Source organism: Podarcis vaucheri, assembly GCF_965113315.1.
Source record: "Podarcis vaucheri genome assembly, chromosome: 14".
NCBI lineage: Eukaryota > Metazoa > Chordata > Lepidosauria > Squamata > Lacertidae > Podarcis > Podarcis vaucheri.
The window spans coordinates 26,501,248-26,520,285 of record NC_138752.1 but is presented as its reverse complement, the minus strand read 5'-3'; the positions used below and the strand labels follow the sequence as shown (position 1 = coordinate 26,520,285).

General features: G+C 46.4%; 1 protein-coding gene across 7 annotated transcripts in view; it reads left to right on the top strand.

Moving 5' to 3' along the window:
• The window catches only part of MEGF11 (multiple EGF like domains 11), a 361,126-nt gene extending 342,920 nt beyond the window's left edge, over window positions 1–18,206 (top strand). For 3 of the 7 annotated variants that reach the window (XM_082198337.1, XM_082198339.1, XM_082198336.1), the window contains 3 exons: window positions 4,484–4,540; window positions 11,051–11,257; window positions 14,173–18,206. In XM_082198337.1, the coding sequence (XP_082054463.1) occupies window positions 4,484–4,540; window positions 11,051–11,257; window positions 14,173–14,333 (425 nt within the window). In that variant the 3' untranslated portion in view covers window positions 14,334–18,206. Of the gene's footprint in view, window positions 1–4,483; window positions 4,541–10,859; window positions 10,937–11,050; window positions 11,258–14,172 lie in introns of those variants that run through there. The other 4 variants (XM_082198341.1, XM_082198338.1, XM_082198342.1 and 1 more) reach the window with 4 other exon arrangements.
• Window positions 18,207–19,038: the final 832 nt, after the last annotated feature.

Genomic DNA, 19,038 nt, shown 5'->3' with positions numbered 1-19,038 from the left:
GATAACCTGGTGGAATGGGCTTGGCTACCATGTCCTCTTCCACAGATGCAGCCAGATGGAAACGGGAGAAGTGGAGCCAACACCAGCATTAACAGTTTCAAGAGTAACTTTCTGCCTGGTTTTCCTCTAAATTCTCCCGCCCTGATGCAGTTCATACTGAGAAGTTCATACTGGCCATGATCGCTGAGCATTCAGGAAACATTAGGACCAGACGGAGACCACCTGTTGTTTCCTGGGCGCTGAAAGTTCAGAATGACACTCCCTCATCCACATAAATACACAGAGTGACAAATGCCACCACTGATAAATTTCATTGTGGGATGGTTGATCATCAGAAAAGACTTAGCAGGCCAGATCAGGCCAACAGTTTGTTACCTCTAAACTAAATCCGTCCTCCAGATTTAAGGCCTTTGTTGTGAGCTTGGGTTTAAGTTCTCGCTCATCACAATGCACTTTTCTTTTTTTCTTTCCATTTTAATGGCCCATTCAGCTAGATAGTCCATCTATAATTGCTTTGGGGTGGATATAGCACTGGCACAGGTTTGCAAACAGCAAAGAAACAGGGAGAATTCGGGTGTCTGTATATGTGCATTTCTCCCTCCCACAGAGAGTTCTAGCAAAGTTAGTTGGTTGCAAGGACGTAGCACTTTGCTGCGTTTTCTAAAATACCACTTTTTTCAATTCAGAGACTATAACAGGAGTGCAGAACTTGTGACCCTCCAAATGTTGTTAGATTCCAGATCTTGTCATTCCTCAGTTCCCATCATTCCTGGCCATAGTGTCTGGGGTTGAAGGGCGTTGGAATCCAACAACTGGAAGCCTGCACTACAGGCTTGTCCAGTTAGTGATTTCCCAATATCTTTCTTTGATGGCTTGATGTGTGTGTGTGTGTGTGTGTGTGTGTGTGTGTGTGTGTGTGTGTAGAGAGTCTGGATACTTTTCGTTTTGGCTGCCCATTGTAGCCCTATTGCCTTTCTTCTTTGGCGATCACTCGTAGCTGAGTAAGATTGTCTTCCATGAAAACAGTCTTAACAGTGAGTCCATAAGTGACTGTGGAGGTCCAATTCTGGATCCACATATCTGTCCACAGGTTTCCAGGCTGGAGTTGATCACGGTGAGGTGCCTTCCCTTTAGTTCGTTTCTCCCTTTTGTCTTGAGTCCGTGCTTCTTCAAAGTCCGTGACACCTTTGGTAACGACGGTTCTCCAATTGGAGCGCTCACAGGCCAGTGTTCATATATGAATACCAGCATATCATTTTCCACACACACAAAAAGCACTGGCTTTGATGCAGGCCTTAGCTGAAAGACTGGCGCCTTCAAGGTGGCTGCTCTAGGGAATGAATGCAGCTCTAGGGAATGAATGCCAAACCACAGCAGCATGGGCATACAAATCAATGCAGAACTGAACAGGACCTCCTGGCAAGCTGTGCCAAGCAGATGATAAAAGGTCTGGAAACCAAGCCTTATGAGGAATGGTTGAGGGAGTTGGGTATGTTTAGCCTGGAGAAGAGAAGGCTGAGAAGGCAGTATGATAGCCATCTTCAGATATCTTAAGGGATGTCACACAAAAGATGTTTTCTGCCATTCTCAAGGGTAGGCGCCAAACCAGTGGATTTAAAGGACAAGAACAGAGATTCTGACCAAAGGTGATGGTAAGAGCTGTTCCTCAATGGGATGGACCACCACAGAGTCAGGAGGTCTTCTTCATTGGAAGTTTTTAAACAGAAGTTGGGTGGCCATCTGTCAGGGATTCTTTAGCTGTGATTCCTGCATGGCAGGGGCTTGGACTAGACAACCCTTGTAGACCCTTCCAACTCTACCATTCTATCATCCATCAACACGAGTCTTGCATATGGTTACACCAGCTTCTATTGCTTCATAAAATACTGGGCAGTGGTGGCTTGTGCCCATTGGGACTGGTAGAGAGGGAAGGCAGGGAGGCCAACTGTAGGTGGGACCAGAGTCAATGAGTGGTGGAACCAACTTATTCTAGCTTTTCCCCCATCCTGCTTCCCCCCTCATTGACTTCTATGGGGGCAAAACTGAGACTAAGGACAAGCAAGCTGACAGCCAGAGCCACCCCCTGGCATGGTTGTTAAGGAAGAAGGCAGGCAAGTGGCTGAGGGCAGACTGAGGTTGGTGGGGCAGCCTTTGTTGATAGTGGTCTTTGTGTGAGAAGAGGGGCCAGGAGGAAACCCTGAACAAGCCTTCTCCTACTCCACAAGCACCATCTCTCTCAGGCCTCTGCAAGTGAGCCTATTCCATGCCATTGGGGTTGAGCATGGTGCATGTTCACCAGTCATAGAGCACTGGGATTACTACAAAACCAGCACACCTGTGTGTGGCCAGTCCCCTTAATAGCAAATGTGGGTGCTGAGCACCAACAGAATTGTTGGGAGCCAAAGTGGAGCCACTGGGGGAAAGGTGTAGGCATCAGCAAGCTCAGGAAAACCCTAAGTCAGGCATAGGCAAACTCAGCCCTCCAGATGTTTTGGGACTACAACTCCCATCATCCCTGACCACTGGTCCTGTTAGCTAGGGATGATGGGAGTTGTAGTCCCAAAACATCTGGAGGGCCGAGTTTGCCTATGCCTGCCCTAAGTTTTGCAGATGTATTTTTTAAAAAATCATCCCCCAATTGAGATTTTATTATTATTATTATTTTAATGGTCCTCTGAGGGCTGGGCACATTTAATAGTCATGGAGTGTTGACTCAGGAGTAAAAGGGGGGGGGGAGTGGGAGAGGAGAGTGGAGTAGAGTAAAAATCCTTTTTTTGTTGTTACCACCTCAGATTTTGCAAGGGAAACATTTGAATGTCAGCTGCAGACGGGTGTCCTCAAAGCCAGGCCGGGGTGGGGGGGAATTTCCCATCCGCCTTGTTGAATCTGTGCAAATTTTAAGTGGCTTGCAAAATGCCCCCACGTCGCAGCATATAATAAGGCATCTCATTTTGAAGGGACTAACCTTCAAATCCACCAGCGACAGAGGGCTTCAAAGTAAGTGCTGCAGATGCATATTTATACCTCCATTGTGTTAGATCGCTCCCTAATTTAGCTGAGTCCCCAGCAGGAGATTTTCCCACTTTCCTCCTGATGAGGAGATTTCCTTGCCAAGGATTTCCAGCTGTAAGAGAGTGCATTGAAAATAGAAACCCATCCATGCTATCTCCATCTGCAAACAGGTGCAGAGGTAGCGGGATTATGGGGTAGAGGCAGCCCAGCTCCTTTGAAATGAGAAGTTTTGCCATTGAATGTGAACACCCTCCATTTCCCCCTTTGCTTGGAAGAATTTAATGGACTAGATTTTTCATATGAATGTTTGCACCACAAAGAGTAGCCTGAACAAATTTTACATGCCAGGCAATTTTTTGCATATACTTTAAAAAAAAAAAAGTTTATCCATTTAATGATACCAGTAAGGGAGGGATCCATAGCTCTGCAGTGCACTAACGCCACCCTTCTTGACCACTGCACATCTCTCTAGAATGGCTTTGACCGCTCCGCACAGGTGTAGTGACAGCAGGAAGAACAAACCTCTGTTCTCCCTGTCTCATACGAAATAAATCTTTTGCAGCCTCTCCAATGGGGAAGATGTTCGTACCAGGGACACATTTCAGGCTCTTTTAGTACTGCTTCTTCACCCCCCCCCCCCCCCGGTTTCTGAAATTTCACCAGAGGGGTCAAGTGTTCTCAAGAATGCCTTTGGTCACCATGAGGCCTAGAAACCTGCCTTTTTCAAAATGCACCCAAATTGGATTACGTCCTTGCATATTGTCTCAAACTGGGTCTGCTTTCAGTAGTGGGAGTTAGTGGCATGCCAGATGAAAATCCTCCTCCCCAAGTGGCCTGAGACTTGGGATGGGGGGAGGAATTCTACTCACTTCACATATAAAACTTACCTGATTTGCAGTTTGGGAAGCAAGATGAGAAACTGTCATTCACCCACCCTTCGAAATCTGCAGTTCTCCAGCCAAGTCATGTGTATGTAAATGCACATGCTAGGATAAAGTGTGCATATGCATGCATATATTAGGGGGAATTGCTTTGAAGAAGAAAAAAGTGCATTTTTGCACACACAAAAATCAGCGAACTGCAAAATTTTGAAGGGTGGTTGTGGGCCAGTCCATGGATTGTTTCAGAAAGTGAAAATTAGGTAGATCTGCCTTAAAATGCGAAGAGAAACTTGTTTCTCTGCTAAAGCAACTTCTGGCGAGAGATCCAGACACCCTCCCATCCACATGCCACTTGCTCTTTGCAAGATGATTCAACACACTTCTCCCTCCCTCGCTTATCCCCCCCCTCAAAAAAAAATCCCTTGTGTCAGCCAGCAGAGAGCATTGGGCTCCCCCCCACCATGGTCAAGCACTCACTTTTCCCTGCCTCTGCATCACAGTGAGCCAAAGGAGACACATCTTTCTGCTGCACAAGTCCAGTTTGCATAAAGTTATTTATGCATTTTCCATTGTATATTATTTTTGTGCAGGTGCTTATGGGATGAATAGACGTCAGAACACATACATTATGGAAAAAGGCTTCAAAGGTATAGTATCTGATGCTGGCAAGTGACCCCATAGTGGCCAGTTTGGGTAAGGCAGGAGAGGTGAGCTCGCCAGCCCCAAACATCTGCAAGGTGGTTGTTAGTCGGTCTGCAAGCAGGCAGGCAAGCCAGCACGGTTTTTTGAGACCTCTGGCGACAGCCCAGCTTTGACTTGGAGCTTTGCCATGCCTGTTGATCTCTGTCCCACATTCCTGCTGTTATTGCCTTCCTCCTCCATTGGCAAACGAATTAGAACTGAGCTCTCTGTTTAGGAAAGCCAATGGCAGTAGCACTTGGTAGATGTGGATCCACAGCCCACCTCTGATGTGGACTTGCCATGTGGTTTTGAGGCAACTCGTCCCCTGCGCCTCAGTTTCCCTACTCCCAAGGGTGGCGGGCCTTCTTCAGCCTGAGGGCTGCATTCCTTCTGAGCAACATTCCGGGGGCCACATGCCAGTGGTGGGCGGAGCCAGAAGCAAAGCTGGGCAGAAGAACGAATGTAAATGTTGCCTTTGTATGGTGGGATAGTATCTGCATATGCTCAACACACTCATCCTCTGGAAAGCATCTGGTTTCAAGGACACGTTCCAGCCAGGCCAAAGCATTCAAGGAGTGTGTGTCCTCGGGAGAGCTCCAAGGGCCAGATAGAAAGGCCTGGGCGGCCATATTTGGCCCCTAGGCCTGTAGTTCCCCATCCCCGCCCTACACTGAAAATGGAAAGACTGGTGGTTTACTTGGAGGGTTGCTGTTAAAATATCTGCTCGAGAAATAAATGTTTTCCCTGAGCCTTAGACTAGACTATAAGAGCACTGCACTGAACTTTTGTGGATTTAAGGGCTAAAGAGCAGGGATCAAAAATGGTGGCATGAAGAGGGTTTTCCTTCTCTTAAGAAATGTTTTCTTTTCTTTGCTGCTTATTTCCTTGCTGCATTTATATCTCATATTCCATCATGGTGCTCAAGGCGACTCAGAACTGGGCTCCAGGCACTAGCCAGGCTCCGACTAGCAGAAGCAAAAAACCCCATTTTGAAATATTTTTAATTTCTCTCTGCAAGCTGCCCAGACAATCTCTGGTTATAGTGTGGCAGATATACGCCGAAAATAAACAAGGTCCCTGTATCATACGCTTTCAGACCCAAGCACCAAAATCAGGGCCAGCGCCAGAAATAGTCATGGCGTGGATCTACACAAAACGGGGGCGGGGGGGGAGAGACCACTAAATTTATGTCAGGAATTAGATCATTATAACAAAATAAAATAAAACCTTTGGGAAAAGGCATATCAACATTTTCTGCTCTCTATCGCCATCTGGTGTTACATGTTTATAGCACCTTCAAATCGCTGTTTCTTTACTAGTGTAGCTGAGTCCATGGTTGGTCATATTAGCAAGGCCCCTGAGCCCAGTGACAAGGTTCCCCTGGACCTGTTCCTCCTCTTAACAAAAGAGCATAAGAAGAAGAGCCCTGATGGATCCAGCATCCTCTTCTCCCAGTGCCCCACCAGATGCCTGTAGGAAACCAAGGAGCAGAACATGAAGACAAGAGCCCTAATCTCCTGTGGCTTCCAGCAACTGGTATTCAGAAGCATCCTGGCCATTCGCCATCCTTTGTGAACTTGTCCAGTCCTCTTCCTAAAGCTTTACAACTTGGTGGCCATCGCATTCCATAGTTCAGCTATTTCCCCTCCCCACTTTGTCCTGAATCTTGCAACACTTAAACCGTTGCAACCTGCTTGCTGGTTTACATGCCTCTTAATCTGGCCCAAGGGAAAGCTGATGGGAAGAAGGAGGAGTGGCTGTGGTTAAAATTTCTGCACTAGGAAAACAACCATATAGTTGTGGGGGACTATGAAGTCTGATTGTATTCTATCAGGTGATTGACAGGTGGGGGCCAGTCTTGAAGGGTGGGTCACATCCAGATCCACCTCCAGATCTGAGTAAATTAAGGTCTCAATTTAGCACCAAGAATGATAATGAAGGAAATAGGTGTGTTTCCATGGTAGAGCATCTCATGAACTTTGTGGGGGAGCCACCACTGAGAAGGCCCATTCGCACTTCGCCACCGCCCACACCACCCTCAGATGAAAGCTCTGAAGGAAACCACAGGGTTGGGCTGATTCATATTGAGGCAGAGACAGCCCATACAGCGTTGTGGTCCTGAACAATTTAAGCTTTTATGGGCCCAAACTGGAGCTTTGACGTGACCCCAGAAACTAATCCGTAGCCAATGCAGTCAGGCCGCAATTGGGCTAATAAGCTCAGGTCTTTTGGTCTCGGTCCATAATTCGGCAGCTGAATTCTCCACTAGGCGCAGCATCTGAATTATCTTCAAAGGCAGCCCCATGTATAATGCATTATAGTAATCTGAAGTGTGTCTAACTCCCCTCCCTCCCCCCCCAAAAAAAGAAAAGAAAAGGGAAAGAACTTTTGAGGTGGGATTGTGAAGTTTGGAGCCAAAACTGCAACGGGACCTGGAAAATCTGATTTCCCCGTGTGTGTCCTTTTTCTCATTTAAAACCCATGTACAAGAGCCCCCTTGTTTATGGACAATTGAAGCCGTGCCACAGCGATAGTCAAGGAGAAGTGGGAGAAGGAGTGTTGGTTAACTCCAGGCACAGTAATATCAGTTGCTGGAAACCACAGGAGGAGAGAGTGCCTTTGCTCTCCAGTCCTGCTTGCGGACTTGCCACTGGGGCATCTGGTTGGCCACTGTGAGAACAGGATGCTGGACTGGATGGGCCATGGGCCTGATCCAGCAAGCACCTCTTATGTTCTCAGAGGGGGTTACAGAATAGAATAGAATAGAATAGAATAGAATAGAATAGAATAGAATAATTTATTATTTATACCCTGCCCATCTGGCTGGGTTTCCCCAGCCACTCTGGGCGGCTTCCAACAAAGTATTAAAATACAGTAGCCTGTTAACATTAAAAGCTTCCCTAAAAAAGGCTGCCTTCAGATGTCTTCTAAAAATCTGGTAGTTCTTTGACATCTGGTGGGAGGATGTTCCACAGGGCAGGTGCCACTACCGAGAAGGCCCTCTGCCTGGTTCCCTGTAACTTGGCTTCTCGCAGCAAGGGAACTGACAGAAGGCCCTCGGTGCTGGAGCTCAGTATCCGGGCAGAACAATGGGGGTGGAGGCGCACCTTCAGGTATACTGAACCGAGGCCGTTTAGGGCTTTAAAGGTCAGCACTAACACTTTGAATAGGGAAAGAGGGTTTGAATAATGGTAAGTAAGAAAGAAAGAAAGAAAGAAGCTCAGTCGGTTGAGCATGAGACTTTAAATTTCTGGGTCATGGGTCCAAGCCACACCTTGTGCAAAAGCTTCCTACGTTTCAGGGGTTTGACTCAGTGAGCCTCAGGGTCCTTTCCATCTCTACAATTCTACGATTCGTATGCTTGCAAAGGCCCATGGTACAATTTGCATGAAATTTGCACACGATAATTTCTATGTATAGATATTTCAGGGCAAAGTAAGATGGTGGTTGGGGAGGTGTCACTACATTTCACAGGGCACTCCCCTGTTTTTGGCCCAAACAGCCCAAAAATGAATCCAGTAGTAAAGTGGACGCTTTGCACTGTGAGGCTCTGTTAACTGTAATAAATAAATAGGCCTCTCTTATGAATAAATAAGAAAGAAATAATATATTCAGTTTACATCATGCCCTTCCTCCTGAAGGAGCCGAGGGCAGCAGACTCAGCAATGATAAAGCACCAACAAAAATTAAACCCAGTAGCAATCAGTTTTAAAGTGTCTTAAGGTAGTTAGGAACATTCTAAAAAATGTGTATCCGTTAGTTATTGGTAAGACAGAGTATTTTTGTTGTTATTATGACCAGCCCTTCACCAGCGGGTCCCAGGGCAGGTTACAACAATTTGAAATTCAGAACTAAAAAGAGTTAAAATAGATTGCAGTCACAGGATGAGCACTGAAAATGCACGTCTCAGGTGTCAAAGGCCAGGATGGAAGTGCATCTTCAGCATTCGCTGAAAGATGTATAGAGAAGAAGCCAGATGCACTTTAACCAATCAGGACGAGAGGCTCCCGCTCTCAGAAGGGCAAATGCAAATAGAAGTTATGACTCTGTATGCAAATATGTGACCTCACCTGTGAGTTCCTGCGTGAGGAAGGAAATGCAAACATTCATCACTCAGCAAGCAGTGAATAGTGAAGTCAGAAAGAGACCCGGGAGGCATTTTGTAATTTCCAAAGGCCATGGCAAGCGCAGCCAGGCCAAAATGGCAGCCAGTGTTGTGTAGCCGTTGAACTAGGACATTTCCCCCAATCCCTACTTAGTCATAAAGCTCCCTGGGGCTGTTGGGCCCTTCACTGCCTCTTGGGGTTTTTCTGAGCAAAGAACATGCCAACTTGAGCTCCTTGCAGGAAAGGTGGGATATAAATGTAACAGTCATTAAAAAAAAAGCAGGCTGTTCCCAAAAGAGAACATAAGCATCCAATATGGAGCTCGTTCACCAACCTTGTAAAAACTCAGGTACTTTCCATCATGAGAGATTTTTAATCCTTTCTCACTCTCCAAACCAGTTCCCTGGTGATTTGTCTCTCGCCCTCCTTCACACCTTGAAGCTGATCTTAGCTGGAAGCAGGGAGATGGGTGAGGTTTCCTCACCTTCACAGCCCATTCCTGCTTCAGAGTGAGGCAAGTTGTGCCAGCCTAGTGCCACCATCTCCACCCTGGTTTCCTCCAGATGTTGTGAACTACAGCTGTCAGCTGGCGTTGATGGGAATTGTAGTCCAAAACATCTGGAGTGTGGCAGGTTGGGGAAGGCTGCGTGTGTTGCATGTGTTGCGTGATGGGTGCAGTAGCTAACTAGGATTGGGAAGAGCCAGGTTCAAATCCCCACTCGTCCACAAAGCTTGCTGAGTGACCTTCAGACAGTCATTTCTCCCAGGTCAAAATAACTTCTGGTGTTAAATGCATGCAGATGGCTAAGAAATGCAGATAGCATCAGAAGCAGAGAGAGAGAGCACTATCAAGATGGCAGCAAGTGTGGCAGTAGAATGCCTGTATTTTCAGCAAGAAAAGCCAGAGATCACAAGGACGTAAGGGTAGCCCTGCTCTCAGAGCGAGATGCCTCAATGGGAAACCTGCAAGCAGAACCTGAGCACAAGCGCCTTCTCCCCTCCTCCTGTGGCTTCTAGCAGCTTGTACTCAGTAGCATCACTGACCACAGAGGCAGAGTTAGAGCCATCCAGGGTGGGGTGGACTTTGGGTCACATGACATAATTCCTCTGGATCCTCCTTAAGAAATCTGAGAGGTGGGGAGGGAACCCCAGCTAATATCCTTAAAGTGACAGGTAAGTGACCATCATCCGATTCCCTCTTTGTATCCACAATAGAGCCAACCAAGCTTTTTTTTTTAACCTGGTGGTCTGAGGCTCTCTGCAAGATTGCAGAGCAGGCATTCTCCTTCGCACCTGAGATGAATGTTTCCTGTATTACAATGAGATGGTGGTGTCAGCCTTATAAATGATGTTGCTGTGTATAATGTCAGTGGTGATTTGCAGGACTGCACAAGCAAAACAGAAATGTCAGGTCCCTGCCCCGCAGAGCTTCCAACATTCCCAGTCGGGAAGTCAATGAGGGGAGGGAGAGGCAGAGATAACAATGGTTTTATTTCACATTTTTGGGAAGAAATGCTGTTTGTCTGAAAAAAAGGCAGAGGAGGGAGGGGAGAGAAGAGGGAGCAATGTGAAAACTGGATTTTACCTTCCCGTAGAGATCACAGAATTTCTCTGCTAGCAAGCAATCTTCCTTCTAAACCTATTTTAACATGAAAATCTAATCATGCCATTCTGGACTTCTCCCTATAAAGCAATTCAAACAAACAAACAAACAAACAAACCCACGTTGCATTAAATGTGGTGGGGGATTTCCGGGTGCCACCCCTGAAACAGGTATTATACCCAGTATGCCAAAAGACTTTGCTTGCTAGCACGGTTCTCTCTGCCAGGGAGGAGGGTGGGACTTGTGCATGATCTCTTGGTATGGAAAGGGGGATCTTAACCAGTGTTATCCTTTAAGGCAGGCGTCGCTAGTTCATGGCCCTCCAAGCATTATTGGACTACAGTTCCCATCAGCCCCAGCCAGCATCGCCAATGGCCAGGGATTTATGGGAACTGTACCCCACAACATCTAGAGGGCCGCGGGTTGTGCCATCCCTGCTTTGAGGGATGTGGGGAATGGTGGCATGGGGTGGTTGTGTGTGTACAAACTGATGTTCTTAATGTAGCAAAATGAGACCCTTTTGACCGCAGAGTCCGTGGCACTGAAGGGCTGTTTTCTTTCCTACTGAATGTTCAGGAAATGACTTGCGAATGAGTTTGGATGAGCAGATGGTTTGGAGAGACAGTGGTTCGGAGATCCCTGAGGCGTAACTGGTGGGTCCCTGTGCTGTGCGCTCTGAGGGCTAGAAACCCCCTCCTCCCCTCCCCCTTCTCCTCGAGGTCCGGTTGCATGTGTGCTAAGAGGCCGGCCCGGCTCTTGTCTTGCAGACTATATGAAGGGATCTGCCTGCAGCTCCAGCACCTGTTCCCTCAACAGCAGCGAAAACCCCTACGCCACCATCAAAGACCCCCCCATCATGGCATGCAAACATTCCGAGAGCAGCTATGTGGAAATGAAATCTCCCGTTCACCGGGACGCATCCTATTCTGACACACCAGCCTTGTCAGCAGCTAATAAAAACATATACGATGTTGGTAAGTATCTCCGGTGATCCAGCTGCAAGCAGGGAGAGCTAGCTGGTGCTGGGTCATCAACGGTGGTGCAGCCCAAGTTTTTGCTGCGTTAAAACTCCCCATTCATTGGCCACGCTGGCGGAGGCTGATGGGAGCTCAGCAACATCTAGCAGGGGAACCACCCTGACGACCCCTGGCAAATGGGCAGGCCAAAAAAATATACACCGACTGCTCATTGCCCATTGAGTTGGTGCAAAGTTACTACTGTTTCCTTTGCAAACTGGCAAAGGGCTTTCCCAAAGTGTGGTTAACTAGCAGTGGCCTAGCGTGGGGGGCAGTGGGCCGCGGCCCTGGGCACAAATTTCCGAGGGGATGCAATGAGACGCCCCCATGGCAGGCTCCTTCATCAAGGCTGGGGCTGCAGGGAGGTAAGCGGTGCCAGGGCAGGACCTTTGGAGCTGGGGTGGCGGCAGCGCTTTCACCGCACAGCTGGTGAAGGGACACCCGTTTTTGCCCCACCCCTGGACCAGCCCCTGGACCAGTCAGGGGGGAGCGAGTGGGAGGGTGCTGCCACTGCCACCCACCAAGAAGTGAGGAAGGCAGGCAGGAAAGCACTGCCAGAGCCATGCTCAGAGCAACACAGCAGTGCTCCTGCCTTCGTGTTTCACTGCCTTATCCATGCTCCCAGGTTGGGGCTGGTTTGCAAGGAGAGGCTCCCTTGATTAGATGCCGGCCAGTGAAGGGACTGACTGCTACACCAGGGGGCCAACACTTAGCGAGCCCTGGGCACCGGTAACCCACACTATGCCCCTATTAACTAGGGCTATGTGGCTTCTTCGTCCAAGAATAATTATTTCAAGTTCCACATCCCAGCAATCCAAATTGCACGACGTGCCAAATTTTGCGCCAGTATGCTTTATTTGTTTTTATGCACATGTCTGTGTTTTCCTAATGTTTTCACTGTTCTGCATAATTTATCTGGGGCTTCCTTAGCCATGGGAGGGACCAGTGTGGGTCTGCTGAAGCCTCTCTTCCTAGATTGCTGGCAGGGGTGGATGGAGCAGCCTGGTTCTGGCCTGTGTCACTTTTCACCTGCGTTCATTCCTAAGTCTGTTTGGTCCTGATTCCAAATTAATCTGCAATTAAATAATAATAATGATTCACCTGGGAAATGGTATAGGAAGAGCAAGTTTCATCTGGGTGTATGCATTTTTAAACAGATTTGAGCCTAATGCATTTCGTACTTTGAGCTGAGAACTATATTGCAAACTCTGGGAAAGTTTGGAAGCCAAAGGATAGTTAAGTTCTGATTCAAACATCGGTTGTGTCAGTGTACACCAGAATTCACTAAAAGAGAATTCCTCCAGCTTCCATAAATATTGGTAATCACCTAGCAGCTTGTGTGTGGCTTTTGCTCACACACTTTCGGCTGGAGGCACTAGAAACATGGTATATTTGGGATTTTAGAGACAGGGGAGGGAGAGAAAAAATAGTGGTTTTGAGTAACCTGAGCTTTACATCCATTACCACATTTGCTGTGTACGTTTTTCTTAGAGATGGGTGTTTCTGTCAATTTTGGTTTTATTTTTCTAGACTTAAGTACATTTTGCCGCACTTCTACATCAGTCTGAAATCTTTTTAAAGTCTTCAATTTTGCCAGCATTTTTGTGTGCATTTCTAACATTTCTGTGATAAATTTCTTCTAAGATAATGCATTTGATATATTATTTTCTCTTTAACATTATTATTAATTTTCTTGCTTCAGGATTTCATTTTAGTATTTGCCCTAATCTGAGGAGACCCATTGAAAGTAATGGACCTTGCTCACTAGGTCCATTAATTTCAGTGGATAGATTCTAATTCAGTTGGCTACAACCCAAAGCTTTAATACTAATGATCTGTGTTATGCTTTTATATTCTGTTTTCGTACGCCACTCTTGGGTATTCTCTGATTTTGGAGCAGTTAAATAAATATAAGCATATTTATGCTCACTTTCACCTACTAGTTTATTGGAAAAGTAAAACAAATAGAACAATTAACAACAATATCAGGGAAATAACAAACATCCACTTCCAATAATGGGTAATTCAGAGGTACAGAATGAAATGTAAACAGTCAAAAAGAGGTAGCAAACGAAATCTACAAAAAATAAAGGTCAGAAATAAGTTTTTTTTTAATGTGATATAGTACGTATGGGAGCCCTCAGAAAGTAACATATAAGCCCAATAGTGTGTAACTATCGCCAAATAAAGTCATACACAGTAGACACTAAATCTCTTAAACACAAAAATGCCGCAGGATATATATAAAACATGTTTAAACCATTCATAGTGGTGTTTTTCCATCCCTGTGGTGGAAAAGTTCAACGGGAGTCTGTGTGGTACTCTCTGGATGGTGCTGGATTTCATCTGAGCAGTCCTAGGAAGCATGGCTAATGCACAGGGGATGGTATGAGTTAAACATCTAGGCAACACTATGCCAGCTACCTATGGGGGAAGAGAACAGACATTGATATGCTTTTACTGCCAAAGTTAATGTAGAAAGAAGCTTTTGCTAAGGGAATAATTGTCTGAAGCAGCTCATGGTAGAGGTAGCCAATGTGTTGCCCTGCAGATGATGTTGGACTACAACTCCCATCCCTCTTGTCTGTTGCCCATACTGTCTGAGGCTGATGGGAGCTGGAGTTCAGTAACATCTGCAAGGCACCATATTAGCTACCTCAAAGCTTGGTAGCAGAGCTAAGGAGCCTCGGCTCATTACTAGAACAACCCATCCCAGAATTCCTTGTTTAGAGCTAACAAGCTTTGGAATGGATCATACTGACGGTGTTTGCAGAGACATCTTTTGCCTTTAGCATCTTTCCCCAAGTCTTTTGTTTCTGAAGAGGTGGCTGCTTAGAGGAGGCTATTCAACAGGTCCCTGTTTGTCTTTGCAGAGCCCACCATCAGCGTCATCCAAGAGGCTCGTCTCCGCAATGCTGTCTACATCCAAAACCCATACGACATGCCCAGGAACAGTCACATCCCCTGTCACTATGACGTCCTCCCTGTAAGACACAGCCCAACGCATGGGACACTTTGGGACAAGCAGTCTTAGAGTGCTGTGCGTGCTGCTGCTGCTGCACTCATAAACTTCATTCCCCGATGCAATGACCGAAGAGAAGACAATCCTTTCTGTTTTGTTCTGCTACATGCTGGATAAACAACAACACAACCCAAGGAACCCGAAGACGAGACTTGTATTGGGCCAACTTCCTTCTGCATGAAACACTTTCTTTTTACAAGACAGTTTTATACCGATCACAGGAGAAACCAAGAAAAACTGCTCTATGTACAAACTGGGAGGGGGGAAAGGCTCCCAGAAGCAGTTTCTCATGCAAGTCTAGTGTTGGACAAAGTGTATCTTACTGACTTGACTTTGCTTTTTAAATTGGAGGGGTGGGGGTGGAGGGGAGAAAAGAGATAAAGATCCCTTGCTGTAAGTTCTTAGAGCTGTATGTACTATACTATCACTTGCTGAAAAAGAGGGGTTTAAAAGAACTTTTAAAGACAAGACAGTAGAGGAGAAATAAGCTCTGCATTGAAGAACCACAGGAGGGAGCAGGGCTCAGGTTGCTTCTGCCATCCTGGCTAGACAACGTGCTTGAGCTCTGCTTAGTTCCTCAGCATTCGTTTTGAGTGTGCACCTGCTATTCTACAACTGTGTGTGGAAGAACCAAACTATCTGGTGCTCATGGACTTCCACTACTGCTTCAAAAATGCTTCTTGCTTGCAGCGGTGGAGAGTGCCGAAGAGCTGAATTTCAAGTAGAGAAGAAACGAGGGTACTCCCTTGAGGTGCTTCTGTTCTCATACTTCAGCATTCCACTATAAACAAGGTTCAGAGGCAGAGAGATACTCAGTCACATAAAGAAATGCCAGAAGGTGGCAGGATAGGTGCAAACATAGGAAACTGTTCTATATTGTATCAGAACATCTAGCTTGGTATAGTTGATGGTGTCTGACTGCAGCTCTCTCCAGGGTTTCAGGAAAAGGTTTTCCCAGCCTACCTGGGGATGCTGCTGGGGATTGAACCTGGGACCTTCTGCATGCCAAGCAGCTGTACTTAACACTGATCTATGCCCTCCCTTCAAGCCATGCCACCTAATACAGTCAAATCAACAACATACAATTTCCACAAGATTTTTTTTTTACAGGCTCACTCCCCACCAGGCAACTGCTCATTCTATACACAGTATTTTGCTGTGATGTTTCCTTTTGCGCATAAGATGCCATGGCAGCAGACACAGAAATTGTCACTGTTCAAAACTTCCATTTTTTCCTCTAGATTGTTTTGAGCGTGACCTATTGCTGGGACTCAATGTATTTATTTATTTTTTAGGGCACGTGCAAAGAGGGGTTGCAAAGAGGAGGCTGCGTCACCAGGAAACACCAATTTAACAGTATTACAGTTCAGTAGGAACCAGATATGTGGGGGAAATGAAAGGAGTTTCTAGAAGAGGATTGAGTAAAACGACAGGCCCAGGAAGACTTGGGTCTGCGAGAATTCCCACACTCCAGCTAGTTGTATTTTCCCAAAGAGGGTGGTGCAGTAAGCCAACACTGCTTAATAAGGAACATGTGCATGCCAGGTGCGCAGTTACATTATAAAACATGGTCATGGGTGCTATTTATTTATAACACTGTTCCTAGGAACACAGTGTGGAATGGCTGCAGCTTAGTGGTAAGAGTACTTGCTCCGCTTTCAGAAAGTCCCGGGTTCAGTCCCTGGCATCTCTTGGTATAGCTGGAAATGTCCTGTGTCTGAAACTCTGGAGACTTGCTGTCAATTTGTGTAGGCAATACTGAACTAGGTGACCAATCATCTGACTCAGAACATGGCAGCTTCGCACACCCACATTCTGAGAGCTTCAAGCAAGTCCCCAGCTGGAGTGGTAATCTGATAACAAATAGTTCTGGTTGTAGACAGACAGACAGTGACCCACCACACTCATTTAGGAAGTCTTCCTGTAATAGCTAACAGGCTCCCCTTACGAAGACAATTGCTTCTGATTTTTGGAGATGGGCAATGCCGACGAGATCCCTCTTTGTTGCCTTCAGTGTGTGAGCAAACTGTACGTTGCCTGTCCGTGGCTGTAGGTATGTGCTGGCATGGAAACAGTGGGCGAATGGCTGCCACTCAGTGGCAGAGCATCTGCTTTGGTTGCAAAATCCTAGGCTCAAGCAGCAGCATCTCAGTCACCAGCAACTAGGAAATACCTCTCTGAAACCCTGCAAAACCAGGGACTTCAGTAGAAGGCAAACCCCTATGTCCCTAGTGCAAAAATGCAGGACATTACTCCTGAAGAATGAACTTCCTATTGGTGATCACAGATGTACTGATCTTCTACAGGCAAAATGAAATGGCAGACTCTTTCTAAGCCAGGCCCAAAGGCATTTGAGGAGGATGGAGTAGATGTTATTTGCACATAAGGGGTAAAGTTGCCAGGAAGAGCTGCAGCCTAAGCAAACACACTGTTCTCTTAAAACTGAAGCACCTTTTGTTTTCAGTGTTCCTGAATGCTTATCTTTGGAACACAGTGGCCAAAAAGTCCCCTTTCATGCTGATTGGGCGGCTCGAAGGATGCTGGAGACAGTGACCCAGCTGCAGAAATAGTAAGGGGTCTTTGACCCTCTGTGACCTCAGACCACTACACCACTGAGGTACAGGATTGGTTTCAGCCAAGTAGCAGACTTGGGTAGACTTGTTGCTGGGTGTAAAGCTCAGCTGAGTCAGTGCCAGACTTTAGCCGAAGAGTGGGGGACCTTATTGAGGCTGAAAAGTTTTCTGAGGGCCACAGGGCAGTGGCAGACGTGGCCAGATGTAAAAGTGTGCGGAGCAATGAATGTCAATTTTGCCTTTGTGCCATTGGCTAGATTCTGCTCTGTCATTCATCTGGACAAGCAAGAGGCATTACTCAAGTTCAAGGACACATTCTAGCCAAGCAATAATAATCTAGGTGGAAAGCAGGGGCACCAAGGGTTCTGGGCCCTGGGGAAGGGTGCTAAAGGCCAGAGGCAGAGGCCTACGTTTAGCCTAAGGTTCCCAACCGTTCGGCCCATTGACCTGTTCAACATCCACCGGTAAGTTGAGATAACTAATGGCAGCTTAATCCCTCTCTAGAAGCAGCGATGAAGTACTGAAGGCCTCTCTCTCCTAAAGCAGGGGGATATCTTATGAAACAGAGCAAGGATGTTCCCCAGGAAGGATGACAAGATTTATCCACAGCACAGGAGGAAATGTAGTTATTTACCCGAATGCTGCATGTGTGCATGAGGGGTGGGGGTGGGGTGGGGGAGGCAAATGAGCCATTTTACTTTCCAGGAAAGCCTTATGCAGATGACGAAAAGTAGCAGAACCTTATTTTGTAGGGCCAGTGGGGATATATATTTTAATTACGTGTATAGAAAGAAAAAAGTCTTACCTCAGAGTTAAGCGATGGGAAAAGTCCTCCATGAAGGCTTTTTTTCAGACAGGGTAACTTCCCAACTGTGTTCACGTCTCACTCGGAAGTTAACACATTTAACCCAGATGGAGCGAGGAAACCGCTGCACAAATTTGGAGGGACGTCATCCTGCCTCTGCGCCGCATCCTGGACTGTAGCAACGTGCGTTGACTGGTGAAATTGTCCCCACCGGCGGTTTGGGCACAATGGAGACATAGATGGGGGAAGGCAACCTAGTGCTACCCCATCAGAGGGTGCAAGCTTTCAGATCACACAACTCTCCCTCTAGTAGCCACATGCGTCATGTTGCTGCACAGTTGAGACTGCACCAGGTAGCTGAACGTCCTTTGGCTTTTAAAAAACTGGATGGTTAAACCAAATTGAGGGTTGGGGGGAGGGGGAAGAAGAATACTAAATCCAGCAGGAGACAGTGAAAAGCAAATCCAGTTCCCCACACAAACACACACATATATATACATATAAATATTATATGCAGGTTTTGGTGTCTTCGGGTGTCTTCCCGTGTAAGAGTCGGGGTGTCTGTGCGACGTTTCGACGAGGTCTCACTCGTCATCTTCAGGCTGGTGCTTTCGGCTTCTTGTTACTGGAACAGAGCAGAATCTGGTGTTTGAGTTCCTATAAATACTGTTGAGGGGTGTGGTGTATAGCCTCCAACGTTCTGGGGAGAGGAATATTCTGGTATTCAGAATATCACTCATGAAATCACTCAAGATATCCCTCAAGTAATTAAGGAACAAAAGAAGAAAAGGCACACTAATCTAGGAACTTCCTCTCTGCCCAGAACGTTGGAGGCTATACACCACACCCCTCAACAGTATTTATAGGAACTCAAACACCAGATTCTGCTCTGTTCCAGTAACAAGAAGCCGAAAGCACCAGCCTGAAGATGACGAGTGAGACCTCGTCGAAACGTCGCACAGACACCCCGACTCTTACACGGGAAGACACCCGAAGACACCAAAACCTGCATTCCTGTACCCGTGAAAATCTACGAAAGCATAAATATTATATATATATACATACATATATATATATATAGCATTCCTTTAAAAAGGAATCTAGACACTGTAATGGCAATACTTTTTTTAAAGCAAGACAGATTTGTAATATTTGTTGACCGTATGACGGTGGTCTACCTTGTAAAAAATAAACTGAATTTCTCTCAGCTGTGTACTTCTGTAACACAATCCTTTGTGAACTTTGCAATGTTGCTAAAGCTATTGTCATTCATGAAAACCTTACTGTGTCAACTGGGAAAAACTGATTCGAGCCTCCCTTCTTGCTAGTGTTCTGGAAC